Source organism: Physella acuta, unplaced genomic scaffold, assembly GCF_028476545.2.
Source record: "Physella acuta isolate Inbredline_101_S28 unplaced genomic scaffold, ASM2847654v3 ptg001062l, whole genome shotgun sequence".
NCBI classification, from domain to species: domain Eukaryota; kingdom Metazoa; phylum Mollusca; class Gastropoda; family Physidae; genus Physella; species Physella acuta.
Window position 1 is genome coordinate 205555 of NW_026732579.1, and position 19363 is coordinate 224917.

General features: G+C 31.6%; 1 protein-coding gene across 6 annotated transcripts; it reads right to left on the reverse strand.

Annotated features, from left to right (window-relative positions):
- Nucleotides 1-548: 548 nt before the first annotated feature.
- Nucleotides 549-19223, reverse strand: LOC131955292 (TNF receptor-associated factor 2). Of its 6 annotated transcripts, none has more exons than XM_059319355.1 (11): nucleotides 19013-19223; nucleotides 8996-9283; nucleotides 8575-8662; nucleotides 7903-8001; nucleotides 7360-7518; nucleotides 6694-6765; nucleotides 5295-5366; nucleotides 4808-5045; nucleotides 3727-3893; nucleotides 3263-3607; nucleotides 549-3174 (listed from the first exon to the last, which is right to left on the reverse strand). In XM_059319355.1, the coding sequence occupies exons 2-11, from the start codon at nucleotides 9211-9213 to the stop codon at nucleotides 2893-2895; spliced, it is 1740 nt and encodes a 579-aa protein (XP_059175338.1). In that variant the 5' UTR covers nucleotides 9214-9283; nucleotides 19013-19223; the 3' UTR covers nucleotides 549-2892. The 6 variants fall into 6 exon arrangements, with proteins under 6 accessions (XP_059175338.1, XP_059175342.1, XP_059175339.1 ...); XM_059319359.1 differs by lacking the exon at nucleotides 19013-19223 and adding an exon at nucleotides 18203-18220; XM_059319356.1 differs by lacking the exon at nucleotides 19013-19223 and adding an exon at nucleotides 15231-15278.
- Between the last annotated feature and the right edge of the window lie 140 nt (nucleotides 19224-19363).

The window sequence follows — 19363 nt, forward strand, 5'->3', positions numbered from 1 at the left end:
GACAGACACATCACTGAGATCATAGCTAGACACTGTCTTGTAGTTAGACCCAGACACATAGAATCAATGATGGACAGACACATCACTGAGATCTAGACACTGTCTTGTAGTTAGACCCAGACACATAGAATCAATGATGGGTATATCACTGAGATCCTGAGTGTTGCTTGTTTGTTGCAAGTCAACATAACCTTAACCCTAATCAGTTGCATTACATTAAGGCACTCAGCTTCTATGCAAGAGGGTTACCCTAGCTGTTAGCATTGTAAAGTGATGGTGATGTATATCACAGATGTGGAAGGGTGACATTGAAGGGACCAAGTAAGACATTGTTGGAAGAAAAAGTCCACTACCGTTTGACAGATAAGTTCATCAAACTGGCCAGCACAATAAATACAGATGGAATAATCCAAAACAAGAATGGTCATCTTCACATATTTATACCAAAAATCAGATGTTTGGAATAGTCTATGGTTAGTAGGTGGTCCCTGGATACAAGCACCACTTTCATGCCCACAAAAAAAGCAAACAAATAAATGGCAAAAAAGAAACTGAGTGAAAAGTATTTTTAAAATCTTGTACAACTGATTACAGCATACATGCAACAATGAGCTTCATACAATATATCATCACTCATTTTATATACAATCAAAGAACAAAATCTCAAAGCTATTCAGCAACTTGATGGTAGACAAAAAGAAATGTTTTTTACCAGCTTTCAATCTTTAAAATCATTATGCCAGTCACACTGCAAATCTCTAATGACTTTGAATTTAATGCTATACAAGAAACAATTGGATTTGATGGGGCTTGGGAAAAATCACAAGAAGTATGGAAATGTAGAACAAAAAGTAACAAAATAATAAACATTTTAAAATCACTTCATATAGCAAACAGCCTTTGTTCTCTCTACTTAAAACTAAATTGTTCTAAGCTGACATTTAAAAAAATAAGTTTGCTTTTCTATGCAACTATCTCTCTTTAAAAAAAAGCAAGAACAGCATTGGACAAATTGTCTTCAACTTGATTAAACAATCAAATCATCCTGACCAATGAAATTTCAAAATAAAATCTATGACAAATAAAATAGTGCCAGTTTTTATACATATAAGCTAATACAAGATTACTACATCATAAACCTAAAGTTTGGTTTGGTGTATTAAAATCAGGTTTTGCTGTCAAGGTTGTGTACATTTTAAGGATTGCTTGGTGAAACCATTTAAAACACTTCTCAATTATCTTTCTTGAGATTATGCATGAATGAAATAATTTGAGAAAACGCTGTATTTGCTAGTTTTTGTTCTACAGAGAATTTAAGGAAGCTAGAAACATTCCAAAAGATAAAAGCTTTACATAACTTCATTAGACTATTAAAGTTTATTACATAGGTCATACAGTTAATTTACTGTTTAAAAAGAAATATTTTGACAAATCAAATGTGTACAAGCTTAAGCATTTACAGATATTTATTTTAAACAGGATCATCAAAATAATGAATAACATAACTGACACAAAACATACTTTAAAGTCCAGCTGTTGAATTCTAGAGTTATTTAATCTGTAGGAGTTTTCAATAGCATTCAATAAAAAAAAAAAGAAAATGACTAGAATATTCAACAAACGTGAGTCAGTGCTGCAGTCTTGTGGTGTAGAGTTAGGAAGGTGTATTTGTTTTCACCCATGGTGAACAAAGAACTTTCACCAAAACTTTCTCATTATTCTAATTTTTTTTAAGTATACCCAAGCTTTTTTGGTAATATATATGTGATGTAGATTGAAAGCTTAAGTTCTTAAACAACTTAAAATATTCACATCACCTGGGGTTAGCAGTATAAAAATAAGATGGCATATTTTTTAGTGCCAAGAGCTGCTGGAAAGCAAGTATTTTTACAAATGTCAATGTATACCACAAATGAAAAGTGTAGGTAGAGCTGAGGGCAGCTTGAATTCTACTCAAAACACATTTACACTTGACAGACAAATCACAAGCACTCATTACTTTGTTGCATAATCGACTGTCTCGGAAAGTTTTCAGAAAAAAAAACAAATGGGTTCAAAGTTTGATACAATTGTTGCTTGAGTTTTTAATTTTAATCCAAAAATTTTTAAATTTGCTAATGGTATCCTATTTCTACTGAGTTTAGGAATAAAATTAGAATTTTTTTTTCAATTAAACAATGCAATTCAGTCCAGTAGCATTAGAAAATTTAATGTGTATTTTCTTTTGAAAGAATACATAAATTCTAATGGTGTAACTGAATGAGTTGACAAAGTTCATCAAAACAGAACTAACAAAAACAAACTCTTCTGTACACTTGTTTATTAGAATAGTTTAGCCCCATTCTGTTATCATAATCTGGCCATCAGGAGGAACATAATTGATTCCATTTGTACAATTAAAGATTATATCAAAGGAACTTCCATCAAAAGACAATAACTTTCTTGTAAAACAAAGAAACAGAGCGGTATTAACAGCAGAAAATATTTACACATTTTGTCAGGTGTTATTTAAGACAATGCTTTATAGAATGAATAGTAATCAAGGATATTCTTAAGTTAAATGTATAATGAAACAAGCTGAAAAAAATAGGATACAGATTTGTACTCTAAAATGGTTATGTACAGCACTAATGAATCAGCTAAGCCTCATAAGGCTCATGCATAAATAAACAATAAAAAAATCTATCTGACAGAACAATATGAAGGTATTCATTAAGACAGGTAGCTTCAAAATATGTGTAGCTTTAAAACCCTTTCAGTGTTCCAACCGTTTCACTCAAACCATTTTTATTTGATAATAAATGTCAAGTCACTCCCTAGCCCACCACTTCATCACTCTCATCACAGATACAAAGTGATAATTCTATGTACAGGTTATAGAGGGAAGGCAAATTAAGGCCTTCGTGACAAAAATGTCTTAGGGTTCAAAGATGCCAGTTTGTCTTGTACATTATCAACACTTAGATCAATGTAAATTCTCATGTAGAGACAATCTCGAGCAATGAAGCGATCTTGTCCATCAGAAAGTTCTGACAAGCTGATCAAGTTGGGTAACCCAGATGCTATGTTGGTGGCATTCACTGGTTTTTGAAATGCAGCTTGGTCACGTAAGGCATTGAAACTGACAACCTTGTGTTCTCGTAAGTTCCTCTGATCAACTATCATCATGTACACCTGTAGAATAATATATACTTTTCTAATAGATCCATTCATAAGCTATCTCAAGTGTTAACCTATTAACAGCAGAGGAAAAAAAGATTACCTTTCCAACAAAGGGCCAAGGTAGCAAGTCATCAAAAGGACCTTTCATCAGCTGTGTAAATGCTGATATAGATTTGCCTTTGGCATCTCCATCCCCATTAGGGAACAAGCGTATCCTCATCTTATAGCCAGTCTGACCAGTAAAGAATGGTGGGGAGCATATACATGGCTTGGAATCATTCACTGCATCTTGACGCAGCTTGGCAAAGTTATCCACTCTCCATGTGATTAATCCATCCTTAGCATCCAACAAAATACCTCCCTCCTGTGGATCTGCTAATGTTGTTGGGTTCATAGGTAAACTCTGAAGTTTATTTTCTAGAGTAGCAATACTTCGCTCGATAGTCTGTTTGACATGGAAAAAAAAATGAACAAGGTTTCATTTTTAAGGATAGTATCAGCTTTTAACTAAATCAAAATAAAATCATCATTTAACAAACTAGCAAAATAAATCCATCAACTTACTTGAATTTTGTCCTTATTTTCTCTATTATATTTAGTTTCCTGTTCTAAATTTCTGGCCAATGCCTCCACTTGTTTAATACATCTAAGAATTTCTCCATGTAGCACAGCCATCAGGTCCTCATGCAGCTTGAGTTTTTGTCTCTCTTCTGTTGTCATTGAGCTGCTGCCTACAAGTAACAGCAAAATCACACTATAGTTAATATGTTGCCAGCATTAAAATCACATTACAGTTAATATGTTGCCAGCATCAAAATCACACTACAGTTAATGTGTTGCCAGCATCAAAATCACATTACAGTTAATGTGTTGCCAGCATCAAAATCACACTACAGTTAATGTGTTGCCAGCATTAAAATCACATTACAGTTAATATGTTGCCAGCATCAAAATCACACTACAGTTAATGTGTTGCCAGCATTAAAATCACATTACAGTTAATATGTTGCCAGCATCAAAATCACACTACAGTTAATGTGTTGCCAGCATCAAAATCACATTACAGTTAATGTGTTGCCAGCATCAAAATCACATTACAGTTAATGTGTTGCCAGCATCAAAATCACATTACAGTTAATGTGTTGCCAGCATCAAAATCACACTACAGTTAATGTGTTGCCAGCATCAAAATCACATTACAGTTAATATGTTCCCAGCATCAAAATCACACTACAGTTAATATGTTGCCAGCATCAAAATCACACTACAGTTAATGTGTTGCCAGCATCAAAATCACACTACAGTTAATGTGTTGCCCAGCACCAAACCCACCAAAGACAACACAATATTTACCTGCTCCCCTATAACACCACCCCACTAGAGGTGTTGCCCAGCACCCACCAAAGACAACACAATATTTACCTGCTCCCCCCCAATATCCACCAAAGACAACACAATATTTACCTGCTCCCCTATAACACCACCCCACTAGAGGTGTTGCCCAGCACCCACCAAAGACAACACAATATTTACCTGCTCCCCCCCAATATCCACCAAAGACACCACACTATTTACCTGCTCCTCTTATAACACCACCCCACTAGAGGTGTTGCCCAACACCCACCAAAGACACCACAATATTTACCTGCTCCCCCTTCAGCCCCAGCTACACCAGCCCCACTAGATGAGTCTCCGTGTTGACCAGCCTCTGCCCCAGAGTGAGCTGAGTTATCTACAGCACCTGCCACTGCTCCAGGTGTGGAGGTTTCTATCTGTGCAATGTGCCTTTCTAAGTGTTTCATCTTATCAAACAAAAACAGCATGTGTTTTTGGGTCCCCAGTGTAGACTTGCTGAAGTGATTTAAAAACTGATCTAGAGGGAGCTGAAACAAAATATTTACTTCCTGGAGTCATTTAAAAACAGATTCAGTTTGTGTATCTATATCTTCCTACGTTTCAAATAGTTTTACTCAAAACTGCTTTAGTGCACAAATATATAATTTTCAATTATTAAAAGATTAGAAATATAATAGCCATTTTAGATACAAGTATTCTGGCATTACTAATGAAAACAAAAATCATCAACAAAAGATTCTCTGGAAGAGCTAACAAAAGTAAAACAAGATTCTCACCGATGCTTTACAATCAGGGACAGGACACTCTACAATGCGGTGGACACATTCATCTTCTTTGTGAGTTTGAAGCTGTTACAACACACAAAAATTAAAACATGGTCAAAGTTACACTCAAGACTCAAGATAGTAGGACAAACAGAAAGTAAAATCCAGACCTTAGGATGGAAAGATTGATGAGATAAAAATAATTGAAGATCTTTATAAAATGTTCCTCTTTACATTTTTAAATTCCTTTCTGTTTTTCAACATAGGTAGAATCCTTGGATCAAAATTTGACCCACTTCAATTATGTGTGATTTTTTAGACTAATGTGTGCATTCTTTAGTAATACTTCTAATTCACTGGAGAGTTCCATCTCATTTCTCTATATACTGACTACATTAAGTTACATCCCTCCCTTTCTTTATGTCTGAAGGATCCCTCAATTATCTAATCTCCAAAAAAACGCACAGGCCAACTTGAGCAAACAGTAGATCAGAAGAGCACACAAAACTTTCATATTATATCACTTTATTATCAGACCCCACTTTGTATCGATACATCTCTTTTAACAGAGAAAGACTTGCACCAAAAGCACCGAAAAAATTATCATGCTTATCTGGCTTTGTATTGAATGACTACACATTGCATGAATTTAGATGAGTCTCATAAATTGTGATGTTACGTCTGGTTAACAAAATAGTGTTGTTACGTCTGATTTGAAAAAGTGCAGGGTGAGAAAATATCCCAAAACTATATTTGGTCTAATGGATATTTGATCTTTATTTGTGTTCCCTTCCCATTAAATCATGATTTTTTTTAGGACAAAAATCTTTTCACTTATAAGAGGTACTGACTCTTACCATAATCTGATGGAAATGTATTGTTTTTTTTTTGTTAAAGCTTAGAGGTAAAAAATAGCAGATAATATAAAAATGTTTACAATAATAAACTATACATGCACTAAAAAGAAAATTAAACGATTTTCTTTAAATATAAAATAATATAGCACCATTTTGCATAAATAAAAGGTTGGGTCATTAATAAAAATCATCACTAGAGTATTCAAAGCAAGAAATATAATATTATTAAACCAGCTTACATATAGGTAAATATAAAATAATATTCTGTAAGTAGCATATAAGAATGAAGATGTAACTCTGTTTATACTGGGAGATTAGCCAACACTTTTACAAACTTTTAATACAAAATGCATCAACCTAAACATGTATTAATAGTAAATAACTTAGTCCACTTTACTCCTTGTGGAGGATTAGGCCTCAATTTATATTTTTAAAAAATGGGACATTATAATAGGATTGAAAATCATTTAATTTAATTTTTAGTGAGTACATAAATACTTGTTAAACATTGATAATGATTTACAACTATGTTCATTACTGAACTAACTTCTCACCTCAGTTTTCAGAACTGGCTTATAACACTTGTCACATTTCACTGGTTTGTTTGGACAACTTTCTTGGTGTTTCTGATAAGTCAAAGTAATACATTTTCAAACAGAATATTCACTTTCACAGAAATGTTTAAAATATAAACATTAAAATAAATCTCTAAATAACTTTGTAATCTATTTTTTAACCATGCCAACTAAAATATTTTCTTTACACCAGCAGAATCTCCCCTTTTGCTTATTTCTTTGCTAAAGTTATAACCATCTTTAAACATATACAATTTCTTTAGAAAGGTAATCCTCTTGAATTGATAAATAAGATTGCTTGCTTAATCTACACTGTACAAAAAATTTTTAAAATGAATGTTTTTATGAAAAATGAGAATTGAAAAAATAATCCCTTACCAAGTGCTTACTTATCTGACATTTTAAAACTTCTTAAATTGTATTCCAAATGAAAAAATATTATATTACTATTCTTATATTATGCCCATATTTATCAATAACAATTATTACACTTTACAAGCTAAAAATAACAATTTTAGACATATATACCAATGGCGACTGCAATCAAATATAAACCACCCTAGCCCTACTTTGATTTGAATATTGAGTAAACTAAAAACTAAACCCCAGAGATTTTATAAAAAGTATCAGAATCAAATATCTTGCCTCTAGTTGATCATGTACTGTTTCAACCTTGCAGTAGGGACACGAGACAATCCTTTTTGGGCATTTTTTTGTTTCATGATGCTGTAATGAAGATTGTGTTACAGCAACTCCACACAACTGACAGTTGACCATTTTTTTATCACACTCTGTCTCATGACTCTGTAGATAAATGATCTTGTTTAACACAACAAAGCACTTGTACAAACAAGACGATAATGAAAATGTCAACATTAGAGCTAAATAGAAAGAACCCTCTGGTGTCGACTCTCAGGCTAAAAAAAAAAAGTTTCCCGTCATCAGATAGCTGATTGAGCAATCGCTAGTATTTAATAAAATAAAGTAAAGTTTAATTTTACTGACTAATCTAATGTCTATTTATATTAAAAATTAGATATTCTTGCATTGTCATGGGAAACGGGAAAGTTTTAACAAAATAGTTGCATTAGAAGTGGGACAAAATTGTGCTACAAGATGTTGCCAAAAACCCACACTAAAACAGAAATTGAAAGCTTATAAAAACAAATGCTTTGATAAATGGCTTACAATATATTCAGCAAAAGTTCCTTTCCACTGGCAGCCTGGGTTAGGACATCTAGTTGCTATTTTTTTCATCTCTCTGATGGCAGCCTTATCTTCAAACATCTATAGAGAAAAACAAACCATTTTATAATGTTGTTGATGCTATCACAGCCAATCAGGTTTATAAATATGTTGTTGATGCTAATCACAGCCAATCAGTTTTATAATGTTGATGCTAATCACAGCCAATCAGTTTTATAATGTTGATGCTAATCACAGCCAATCAGTTTTATAATGTTGTTGATGCTAATCACAGCCAATCAGCTTTATAATGTTGATGCTTATCACAGCCAATCAGTTTTATAATGTTGTTGATGCTAATCACGGCCAATCAGTTTTATAATGTTGATGCTATCACAGCCAATCAGCTTTATAATGTTGTTGATGCTTACAACTAAGTTTTTATTGGTCAATAAATTGAATAGGTTTAAAATGACTTACCAACTCACATAACACACACAAGCAAAACTTAACAAAGTAATAGTGTCAATACTTTAAAGAAGTTGTTTTGTTATAGTTGAATTTGATGTTATTGCTTGAAATGACATTCTCTTATAAAAATGTATTTTCTAATTAAGTTTTATTTAGACATTCTAAGAATTATTTTCTAAAAGAAAAACTGTATAATTTCTTTACCTTTTCAGGTTCTAGAAGTGCCTCATCCTCTGGTACCTGCTCTTTCACACAAGCCTTACACAACATGCGCTGTTTGTTGACTTCATTGCTGCAAACAATTTAAAGTTCAAGAATAGAGGATATGACAGAGAAATATATACTACAGCACAGTCAAAAATGGAAACAAGGCATGATAAAAAAAAAGTAAAATAAAATACATGTGACTTGTTTTAAACAATATACACATGCAAGATTTCAGCATAAAAAGTATAAAGTTTTTCTAGCTTAGGTTTTTAATTGGCCACTTTCAAGTCTCAACTGTAGGGTCACATTAAACTGTATTTCTCTGAGCTAATCAAGTACACAATCAATCACTGAATGGCTGACATTTTTTATCACCTAGGAAGAAGAAAAAAAAGCACAAGACAAAATGTCTCCTTACCTTCTAGCTAGTTCATCTTTGCAGCTCTGGCAAAATCTATGGCCACACTCACTCTGTAATGGGTTCCTTAGGATGAGTTCACAATGTCCGCAGAGAAACTTTTCTTCTACAGGGCTAACACTGATTGCCTTTGGGTAGCCTCTGGCTTGTGATGTGAATACCACTGGAGCGGATGCTTGAGCCATTATTTCTACAGTAGAATCTGCTTGAAGATCCATACAAACAGAAATCTACTCAACCTTTTTTATGCTGCTGGTCTCAGCACTATCCTATGTTCATTCAACAAATCTGTAGTAGAGAGAAAAAATGTAAAGTTACATGATACATATCACTGACAAAACAAAATGAATATTCTTAAGGTTTAGAAGTACTGACAAAACAAAATGAATATTCTTAAGGTTTAGAACTACAAAATGTTGAGATAACTACACCAATATGTTGAGATAACTACATCAATATGTTGAGATAACTACATCAATCTACATCAATATGATGAGATAACTACAGCAATACGCTGAAATATTGCAGAAGGTTCCAGTCATATGTTTCCAATAAATATTTGCAGTCTTATTAACAGTAGATACAAAAAATCAGGTGAAATAAGCCAACTGGTCCTAATATTCAGCAACTATTAATGTTAATGTTAACTTCAGCAGTGGGCTCATCTTTATATCCAAGATGACTTACATTAGGTATAACTTGAATATATTATACTACCAATAAAAACTAATGACTTAACTGCTGTTAGAAAAATAGTTTAAAAAAATGTCAAGCAACCATAAAACATGTTAGAACCTATATAAGAACCAACTCTTAAATGCACAAAAACCAAGAAATAACGTTTCTTTATAAAAATAAAAGCATTGGTTGATCATGAAATCTTTCCAATACACTTCGCTAAGTTTTAAAACAACAATTATATCATGTCCACAACACATATTTCCTCCAAACTGGATCAGTGACTTGGGAACAATGTTTGTCAATATGAAACTGTGGCTTGTTTTCTTATCTCCTCAGTTATGCCACAACATTATTACTTACATTAGTGAGCCCTGTAAATCTAACTAATCAATACCTCTTAGTTATTGTTGTACTCTTTAAATATTTTATAAATGACTAATCTGTTATTTAATTAGATTTAAATATGTCTCTATTGTCATTGAAGATGGACTAGTATGTATAATTTGAAAGAAACCCTATACAAAATGTGTCAAAATTGATACAAAGTTTGACAACAAACTTAACAACCCACACACAGAATTTGTGATTTACGCCCCACTTATGGTAAATAAAGCTCTAAAAGCCCAATCAAGTCTCACTAAACAAGCCTCCACCCCCAAGTTGTACCGTTACAAAATTACAACTGTTTCATTTGTATCAAAACTATTTTTTTGTTTTGTTGGGTGCCAAATCGTAATAGACTGTAGACTTTAAAAAATGTACTTCAACCATGCAAAATACTCAAAAGGCAAAAATGTTATGTTCTACAGCTTAAGACTTAAGTTCTTAGAGTGTTAACATCTCAAAAAGAGACAGAGGTGAAAAATGTCTATGAAAAATAGCTAACATTACCAAGTGCTCTACCAAGCCATGAGGTATGATGGCAGATGTAAGAGAAGTGATAAACTCTGCAGTACATGCAGGGACAATAACAACTGTAGAGTTCATGAGATACCTACAAAATACTGTCAATAACAACTGTAGAGCTCTACATGCAATAATCGTAAGTAGAGTTCATGAGAAATTGAGATACCTACGAAATACAGTCAATAACAGCTGTAGAGCTCTACATGAAATAATCACAAGTAGAGTTGATGAGATACCTACGAAATACTGACAATAACAACTGTAGAGCTCTACATGAAATAATCACAAGTAGAGTTGATGAGATACCTACGAAATACTGTCAATAACAACTGTAGAGCTCTACTCTACATGAAATAATCACAAGTACAGTTCATGAGATACCTACAAAATACTGTCAATAACAACTGTAGAGCTGTACATGCAATAATCACAAGTAGAGTTCATGAGATACCTACGAAATAATATAAGTACCCCATCACCCAAAACTGTAAGTACCCCATCACCAAAAAAATGAAAGTAGGCTACCACATCACCAAAAAAAAAGCACACCAAAATAAAATGGATGACAATATTAAGTAATTGTAAATTGTAGAGGTGCAAATACCTGCTTGTATTATGGTGTGAATGAGATGAATTAAAAAGATGAGTGAAACTTTACAATCAAATAAATCCAAAAGCCTTCAGGAGCTGATGGAAAGTTTGCTGAATGATCAATAGAAAAATCCAGGCCTATGTATAAATATCAAAGCTATGACAAGATGAAAGTACACACAACGACTGGAAGAAAATAACATAATGATGTAATTAGGGAGTCATTCATTATTCTATAACCAGCTAAATTTTTATTATTATCACTTGTGCCTGGGTCAATAGGGCTTCATACTAAAGAGAACTTCTTAAACAGTCTCATGTTTGAACTAGCCCACATGACCTACTCTAGTGGGGGTTTAATCAAGTATGGAAACAAACAACAAAGTTGTCTAACATGACAATCCCAAACCAAGCTTTCACCTTCATGTCAACACTAGGAAAAATTGGAGTGGTGAAGAAGATAATTTTTTAAAATAAGCAAAAAGAGTTGAGAGAGACTTTTGTAAAAATGTGTATTCTAAAGATTAAAGAGTAAGTAACAAGATTTTAATTATTAGAAACAGAAGAGTGCTAGTTTTCTCTTTGTCTAGCTATTATTAATGTATAAAAACAATATTTAAAAGAGAGAAAATATTTGGGTTAATTACTTTTTTTATGCTACTAGTACTTGTCATGTTTTTTAAGTAAACAAATAATGCTACAAGTCATGTTTGTTGATGCTAAATATTTTACAATTTTAAAAATGTGCATCATAATTCAGATTTTTTAGGTGACTCAAAATCTGGACGATATTAATGTGTGTGAAGGCCTCATGTTAGATTTATCCATTTAAAAATGTGCAAACAAGTTGTAAATAGGCCTACAACAAAGAATGAAGTTTTGAAAAATTCAGACATTTTTTAGGTTGGCAAAATATTCTGAAATTGCTTCAATCGAATAATTTTGATTGAAAATATTAGCATCAATTTCAGTTGAATTAAGTTTCTTGTTCAATAAAGTTTTTAAAAAAAAAATCATTTTACTCTTTTTCAAAATATAATTTTTAAGTCAATAAATTTTAATTTTTAGAGATGTTAATTTACAAACAAATCTATTAGATTTGTGGCAATGAATGATACTTAATTTAATATTTATGCAGTAAACTGTGACTTATTTGCCAAATAATCAGTGACATTTGTTAAGCTTATAAAAGTTTTTAAGTTATAGGCATGTAGTTTAGTTTCATCGTATTCATCTAAGTCCTTTAAACATCACAAAACTTCACTAAGTAAAATCAATTTAGGATAAAAACTTCATTAATTTTCAGTTTTCTTTTCATTTGATTTTGTGAACAGTGGCCTTAGTGTTTAGTGGAATGAATTGAATAGGCTAAATGAACATGGCTTGAAAAAAGATATTAATACTAAGTATTTGGCTAGGCCTACTGTAGAATCTTTTTTAAACCAATCCAACATATGCCTAATCTTACATTATCAAAAATAAAATAAAAACATTGCACCCTAAGAAAACTAAAGAAAATTTAAATTAATATGCCTAGGGCCTAATTAATTAGCTTGAGGCATATTTCATACTCATAGAACTATTAATAATTAATCTAACATTGATTGATGGAGCATCACAGTTTTACATATTTAAAAGTATAAAAAGGTATAAAAAGTAAACTAAAGTGAAGGTAACTGTTACTGGTACTGATTAAGAAGGCAGGCAAACATCAAGGAAGGTCACAATTTAGCCTATAAAACTTGTTTATGCATTCATTCATTTTCTAATTTTGAAGTAAGAACAGCTCTGAAATTCTGCAATTTTTCTTGCGTGATGGTAAAAAAAAAGCAGATAGGCCCTATATTATATAATCGGTATTAATTTTGTTGGAATTAATTTTATGTTTCATTTTTAAACGGTTTTATTATCTATTATTTAACTTTTAAATGTTTACAACTGTGCTTAGCCTAGTTAACATGTCTCATGTGACATGTATGCTATTCGAGGAAAAATCATGACGCAGTCGTAAAAAGTTTAGTAAAAATCAAACCATATTCTTTTACCAAAACATTTTGAACACTTTCAACTTTAATCTTTAAGCTAATTCACTTAAGCAGTATTAAGAAGAATGAATAATTATTACCAAGTTATTGAAACTTACTAGTCAAGAAAAGCACAGACGCCATACGAGAAAAGACGCAGACTATCGGAAATAGCTACACTCCCGACTTTTCCTACAAAAACGGCACTTTTATACGAAATAACAAATGAATACGTATCCTTTTAAAGATATTCACTTACTAATATTTACTCCGATAAGTAATAACAGAATAATAACTCAAAAATGTTTCTATATACGCAGTAGCTGAACAAATTAAGTCTTCTGGTATTGAAGAAAAAGTTACGGCTTGACAAGGATGGCGTCCCCAGCCATGAACTTCGCTGTTGTTCTAAAAATAAGCTAAGATTACATGGACTGACTGGAATTTCCCTCTCTAAAAATAGATCTAGACGTGGAGGCAATATCTCTATTTGTGAGCCTCTGTAATAATTATTAATTAACAGAAACTTTATAAAAAAAATAACCATTAATGAGTTTTCAAACCTAATGCTTTGCATAAAATGAGTCAAAATTTTAAAAGTAACAAGCACTATTAGATTATATATCTACTTCTAAAGTAGGCATATATAATACAGAGTGACAGTACTAAGTCTCCTTATAATTTTTAAAATATTTATTCGGTGGCAATTTTATTATAGGGTTTAAATTTAGATTCCTGTCATGGCTCAGGCATAATATATAGCATATAGATCTAAATCTAGATCTAGATCTATATAGTTTACGTCAGGCAAACGTCTTCAGTTACTTTTAAAGTAATTTCTAGCTATATTGTTGCTTTTCTTTCCAATACCAATGACAGAATATTTATTAATATTTTTAAGCACCAAGTAGGCCTATATTAATCTTTGGATGCTTTTTTTTTTTTTTACCTTATGAAATACTTTGTCACTGAACTTAAGTGGCTTCCTGCCGTGGCCTTTTTCAAATGAAACTAAACGGGAAATTAAGGAGTCAAAAATAGAATATACTAATGTAGGTGAGGCATACGACAATTTGCCTACTTAGAGCTATCCACATGTTAAATGTAGGGCATAAGGAATTTGATAACAAAGCCTTGGCTCGTTCTTAAATAAATAGCCTACTCAAAATCTAAAAGAACTTAAATATATTAAATTGTTTTAACTATCAAAGATTGACATTGCAATATATATTGGCTTATAATTATATGTATGGTGTATAGAATAAAGTATTATAAAGGTTTATATATATAGGGCCTATATAATATATATATGTATATATATATATATATATATATATATATATATATATATATATATATATATATATATATATATGTATGTATATATATAGGCATATTTATAAACATTATAGGCCTATATATTATTATATATTAATAAACATATACAAATATTATTATGTAGGCTTCATATATATATATTTCATCATTATATAAGCCTATATATATATGATATATGTACATAATAAAGGTATATATATTATATATTAATATACATATATATTTATATATTTAATTAATATTATTATGTAGGCTATAGGCCTAGTCCTATATTTATTATTGAGCTGTGTAGGGTGTTTTTATTTAAAAACTTGATTAAATTAAATGCATCAATTCAATACTCAATACATTGTTAATATTTATTTTTAATTCCTAATTAATTATCACGATTCACTATTAGTATTTTACTACTTACAACACAAGTTAAACCTTGTTCTTTCATTTATAAATTAAAAGACCTAGACTCCTAGACTAGGTAGAATCTAATCGAGTCTAGAAATCTAGATTCTAGATCAAGATTTATAAATCTAGTTTTCAAATTAAAAGAAATATGTTTTTTCCTCTGTCAAGCTGTTTGTGTTAAGTTTGAGATTTGTACTGCATTTAAGTATCACTCAAACTGAAACGTATGACTATTTAATATGGTTTAACAAACAAAACTGAACTAATAAAATAGGAGGGAAAATTGACCTTACCTTCAAATTTATTTTTTACACTTGGTATTACTAATAGGTATGGTTTCGAAAAATGTAAAATGAATTTCCGTTTCTAAAAATAACTTAAAAGCAGAAGTATGGATAAGGCAGTGCGACTTCTCTCCCTGTCCTTTTGCTGCAACAGCAAAACAGCTGAGTGATAGGTCAAAATATCTTTGTATGTCAGATCTATTTTTATACCGTTTTCTGTATTTTATTAATTTTTGTCATTTTAATGCTTTTAATTACCTCATGTGAATAATAATAAGTTATCTGCGTAGTTAATATTTAATTTAACAAGCTCGATTACTTGTAGGCTTTATTTATTTTCTTATAAAGGCAGAGTATAAGCCGTAAGCCTATGGGATCCAGATATTTTATGATCGACAGTTCTCACATTTTACTTAGGCCTATTGTTTAAAAGCATGCTAGATTTTGATCTATAGATCTAGTTGTAATTAGGATTTTTTTAAATTGCACGCTCTATTCACTTGCAGTGATTTTATTGTGCAAAAGAAGGCTTATTATTTTCATATCTTTAAAATTACAAATCAACCAAACTAATTGAACACAAGGGCGGTAGACATGAGTGTTTGACATATACCTTCTAAATCCAATTGACGTTTGTGACGTGTTCAGTGAAGAGGGGGGGGGGGGGTGACCAATCATAGAGGGCGTACTGCGGCAGTATGCCTACCTGTGTACTCTGACAGCATCGGTCTCCCCAAAAAGTGATATTTAAATACATTGGGTTTTTTTTTTTTCAGCAGACGGGATTCGGCCATCATTCGGGCCTTTGTTAAATCGAGAACACGTTTTCTAGAGCTAAATAAAACAAGCTTTTTAAATTTTAAACGCACAAAAATAAAAATAGACATACCTTTTCTTATGCTATTCATAAAACCTTTGTTCGCAATATTTCTGGAGATAATAGATATCAGCGCTAGTAAGGAGTTAACATAAACATTTTCCCCCTTAAAAGTGTGTTATCCTAAAGGTTCGTATACCAGTTTTCTTTTCTACTTTTTTAATGGAATAAGGCATATTCAGATCCATTTTAAAATTAATAGTTATAAAAGCCACCGATCTTCATACATCGATCCCTATACCCACCACAAACTGGTTTTTAGTTTGCGACAAATTGTGTCCAGTGTTTCTTTCATGCCTCTCTAGGTTAGGGGCGGAGGAGTGCCCCACCCCACCCTCGGAAGAATATTTAAACACACACAGTCTATATTATATAAACCAGAGTTTTCTGCTGCCAAGAAAAATATATGAAAGTCTAGCCCTTATAATGTCTGGACACTATAGACGAGTTTCATGACTAGATCTACTCCTTGTAGCGTGTCTAGGTTCTTCATGAATACCAGTTCATCTGACTCACCAAGTGCTTGCTGCCTTTGTGTCCCTTTTGTTTCAAGATTTGTAATCGTAATATTAATTCGTGATGAATAATGTATTATACCTAAGTAGATTGAAACTATCGGTGGTGGGGGTGAGGCGGGCACAGGTAAAAGTATATATTTTCTATTTCTATTCTATTTCGTTCGGGAGCGGGGGTGGGGGTAGGGGTAGTGCACCCCCCTAAGAAATGTCTGAAAGAAACACTGCACAGACCCACCCCCTCACACATTAATTTTGACGAATGTGACCTATTGTAATAAGCTTGTAACATAGCAGACAATTTCACTGTAATGTGGTCGAACAAAGAGTTCTGTTACTTTGGACGTAGTTTATTATGGTATTAGTTTTAAGAAAACCCTGGCGATTTGGTTTAAAAAATTAAAATACAAATTAACAAAGCTAATCAACGTAATGTAGTATAAAGGAACAATGTTGTCTGTAATATCTCAGCCTGTAAAAACCAATGTTGTCTGTCTGTTGTCAGTCTGCCAACTCTCAAGATATCCCTAACTATAGATCGATATTCAAGAACAAACGCAGAGCCGCGTGTTGCTATCTCTGGCATGTTCAGATTCATATGTAGCCTGTGTAAGGAAAAAAATCCAGTTCGATGTTTATGTAATAAGATACAGCAGATGTACAGTAAAACAATGGTTGACAAAAACAAAGCTCTAGATTGGGGGTTTGTCCAATTATTGAAATATGTACAATCGACCAAGCAGGAATTGTGGCTTAATAAATAATATTTAAACTATCTTTTTATACTCCTTTAAATTTTATTCCAATTTGTAAATGTACCTTTAATTATGAATACTGTTTGTATTTTAGTTAGTAAAGCACGATACTGCATTTAGAAAACAATTCACAGAACATTTTGTGAACACAAATCGAGTAAAATAAAACGGGTATTTTTATAATTTGGACCAGACACGCTGGGCGGCGAGTACTAGGCTATATCGATCCATGTCACTGACCTCTTCCTTCCCCTACCCAACCCTCCAAACGATTACACTTGGAAACCTTTGCCTCAAGGAATGATTGATTGTCCATAGTCATTAGGTACCAAATGATGGGTTTAAAAAATATCTAGATAGGCTCAGATTATAGGTACCTAAATCACGTAAGTGAAACAAAGGCGGCTGGACATGCGCTGACCACACTATCCCCTATTATGCCGAGGTCATTGAAACAGATGATCTATTTATAATCTGCTCGGTCGTTTTTTTGTTTTGTTTAAAGTACTTAACAGTCATGTGTTGATCTATTATATTTTATATGTATACAATATTAAATAATAATGATAAGCCTTTTATACTCAACTATATTTAGATAAACTTTTAAACTTGTTTAAATAATTTTTAAAAAATTATTCAGTTCACTAAATCTAACAATGAATAAAATGAAGCCACATAGGACCAACAGGCTACAGTTACAGTTACACTAGCTAGGTCAGGTCTCTACATTAAGTAACTCAACTGTCTAGACGCATGCTAAATTAAACGAACACATTTTATTTATTTATATTATTTCAAATAAAATAGTATAGAGTTATCCAAGCAATGGTTTACTTAGTTACAAAAAGAATAACAAAAAGAAAAAACACCAGTCATCGATAAGACAACAAAACTGTTGCTCTATCTTCCGCGCCGTAACGTCATCGCTATATTTAAAAACGGACAACTCGCAGACCGGTTAGGGGTCAAAGTTTAGTGAGCAAGCCTTTTTTAGTTGGTCGTGTTTAGTAGTTGCTGAGGGGTTTTGTTTTTTAAATATTTAGTTATAAACATTATAAATTTCAATATTTAGTTTTAAGCTTTGATATTATATTTCTTTTTTTTAACACATAAAAGATAAATCAAAATAATTAGGCCTAGGCCCTAATAATTGGCTTTACTCTAAGGTCAACACAATATAGCTATATATTCGTCGTAGCTTTACTGTGCAATCATATATAATTATCAATCCAACAAAAGTCATATATATATATATATATATATATATATATATATATATATATATATATATATATATATATATATATATATATATATATATATATATATATATATATATATATATATATATATATATATATATATATATATATGACATAGCCCTATCTATATGTATAGCCTATATATATATATATGTATATATATATATAGGCCTATATATATATATATATATATATATATATATATATATATATATATACTATTATATACAGGCCTACATATGAAATAATAAATATAGGCATATAGACCTAGATCAATATAGGCATATATATATATATATATATATATATATATATATATATATATATATATATATATATATATATATATATATATACATACATACACAGGTAATCAACTCACCGTTTTAATTGAAGGAGGCTTCATTCAACAAAACAGACGACTCACACTGAAATTAAATAATTAGGACTGCCCTTAAAGCCTAACTATTGACTACCATTTAACTACCATTGACTACACTTATAGTTTTTGAAAATTTGGAAATACTTGTTGGTCATATTGGAATACTGTATTTTTTTCCTCGTGTTTTTTAAAGCATTTCCCAGAGACTAGCTCTAAGTTTTAAAAACTGCCCGCTATGATTATTATTACAGATTGGGCATGAACTCTGTACGGGAAACCCCGAGTAAGATTGTAAATTATTTATAGATAGGTTAATTGTCCGATACCTACTTAGTCAAAAATACGATTCGA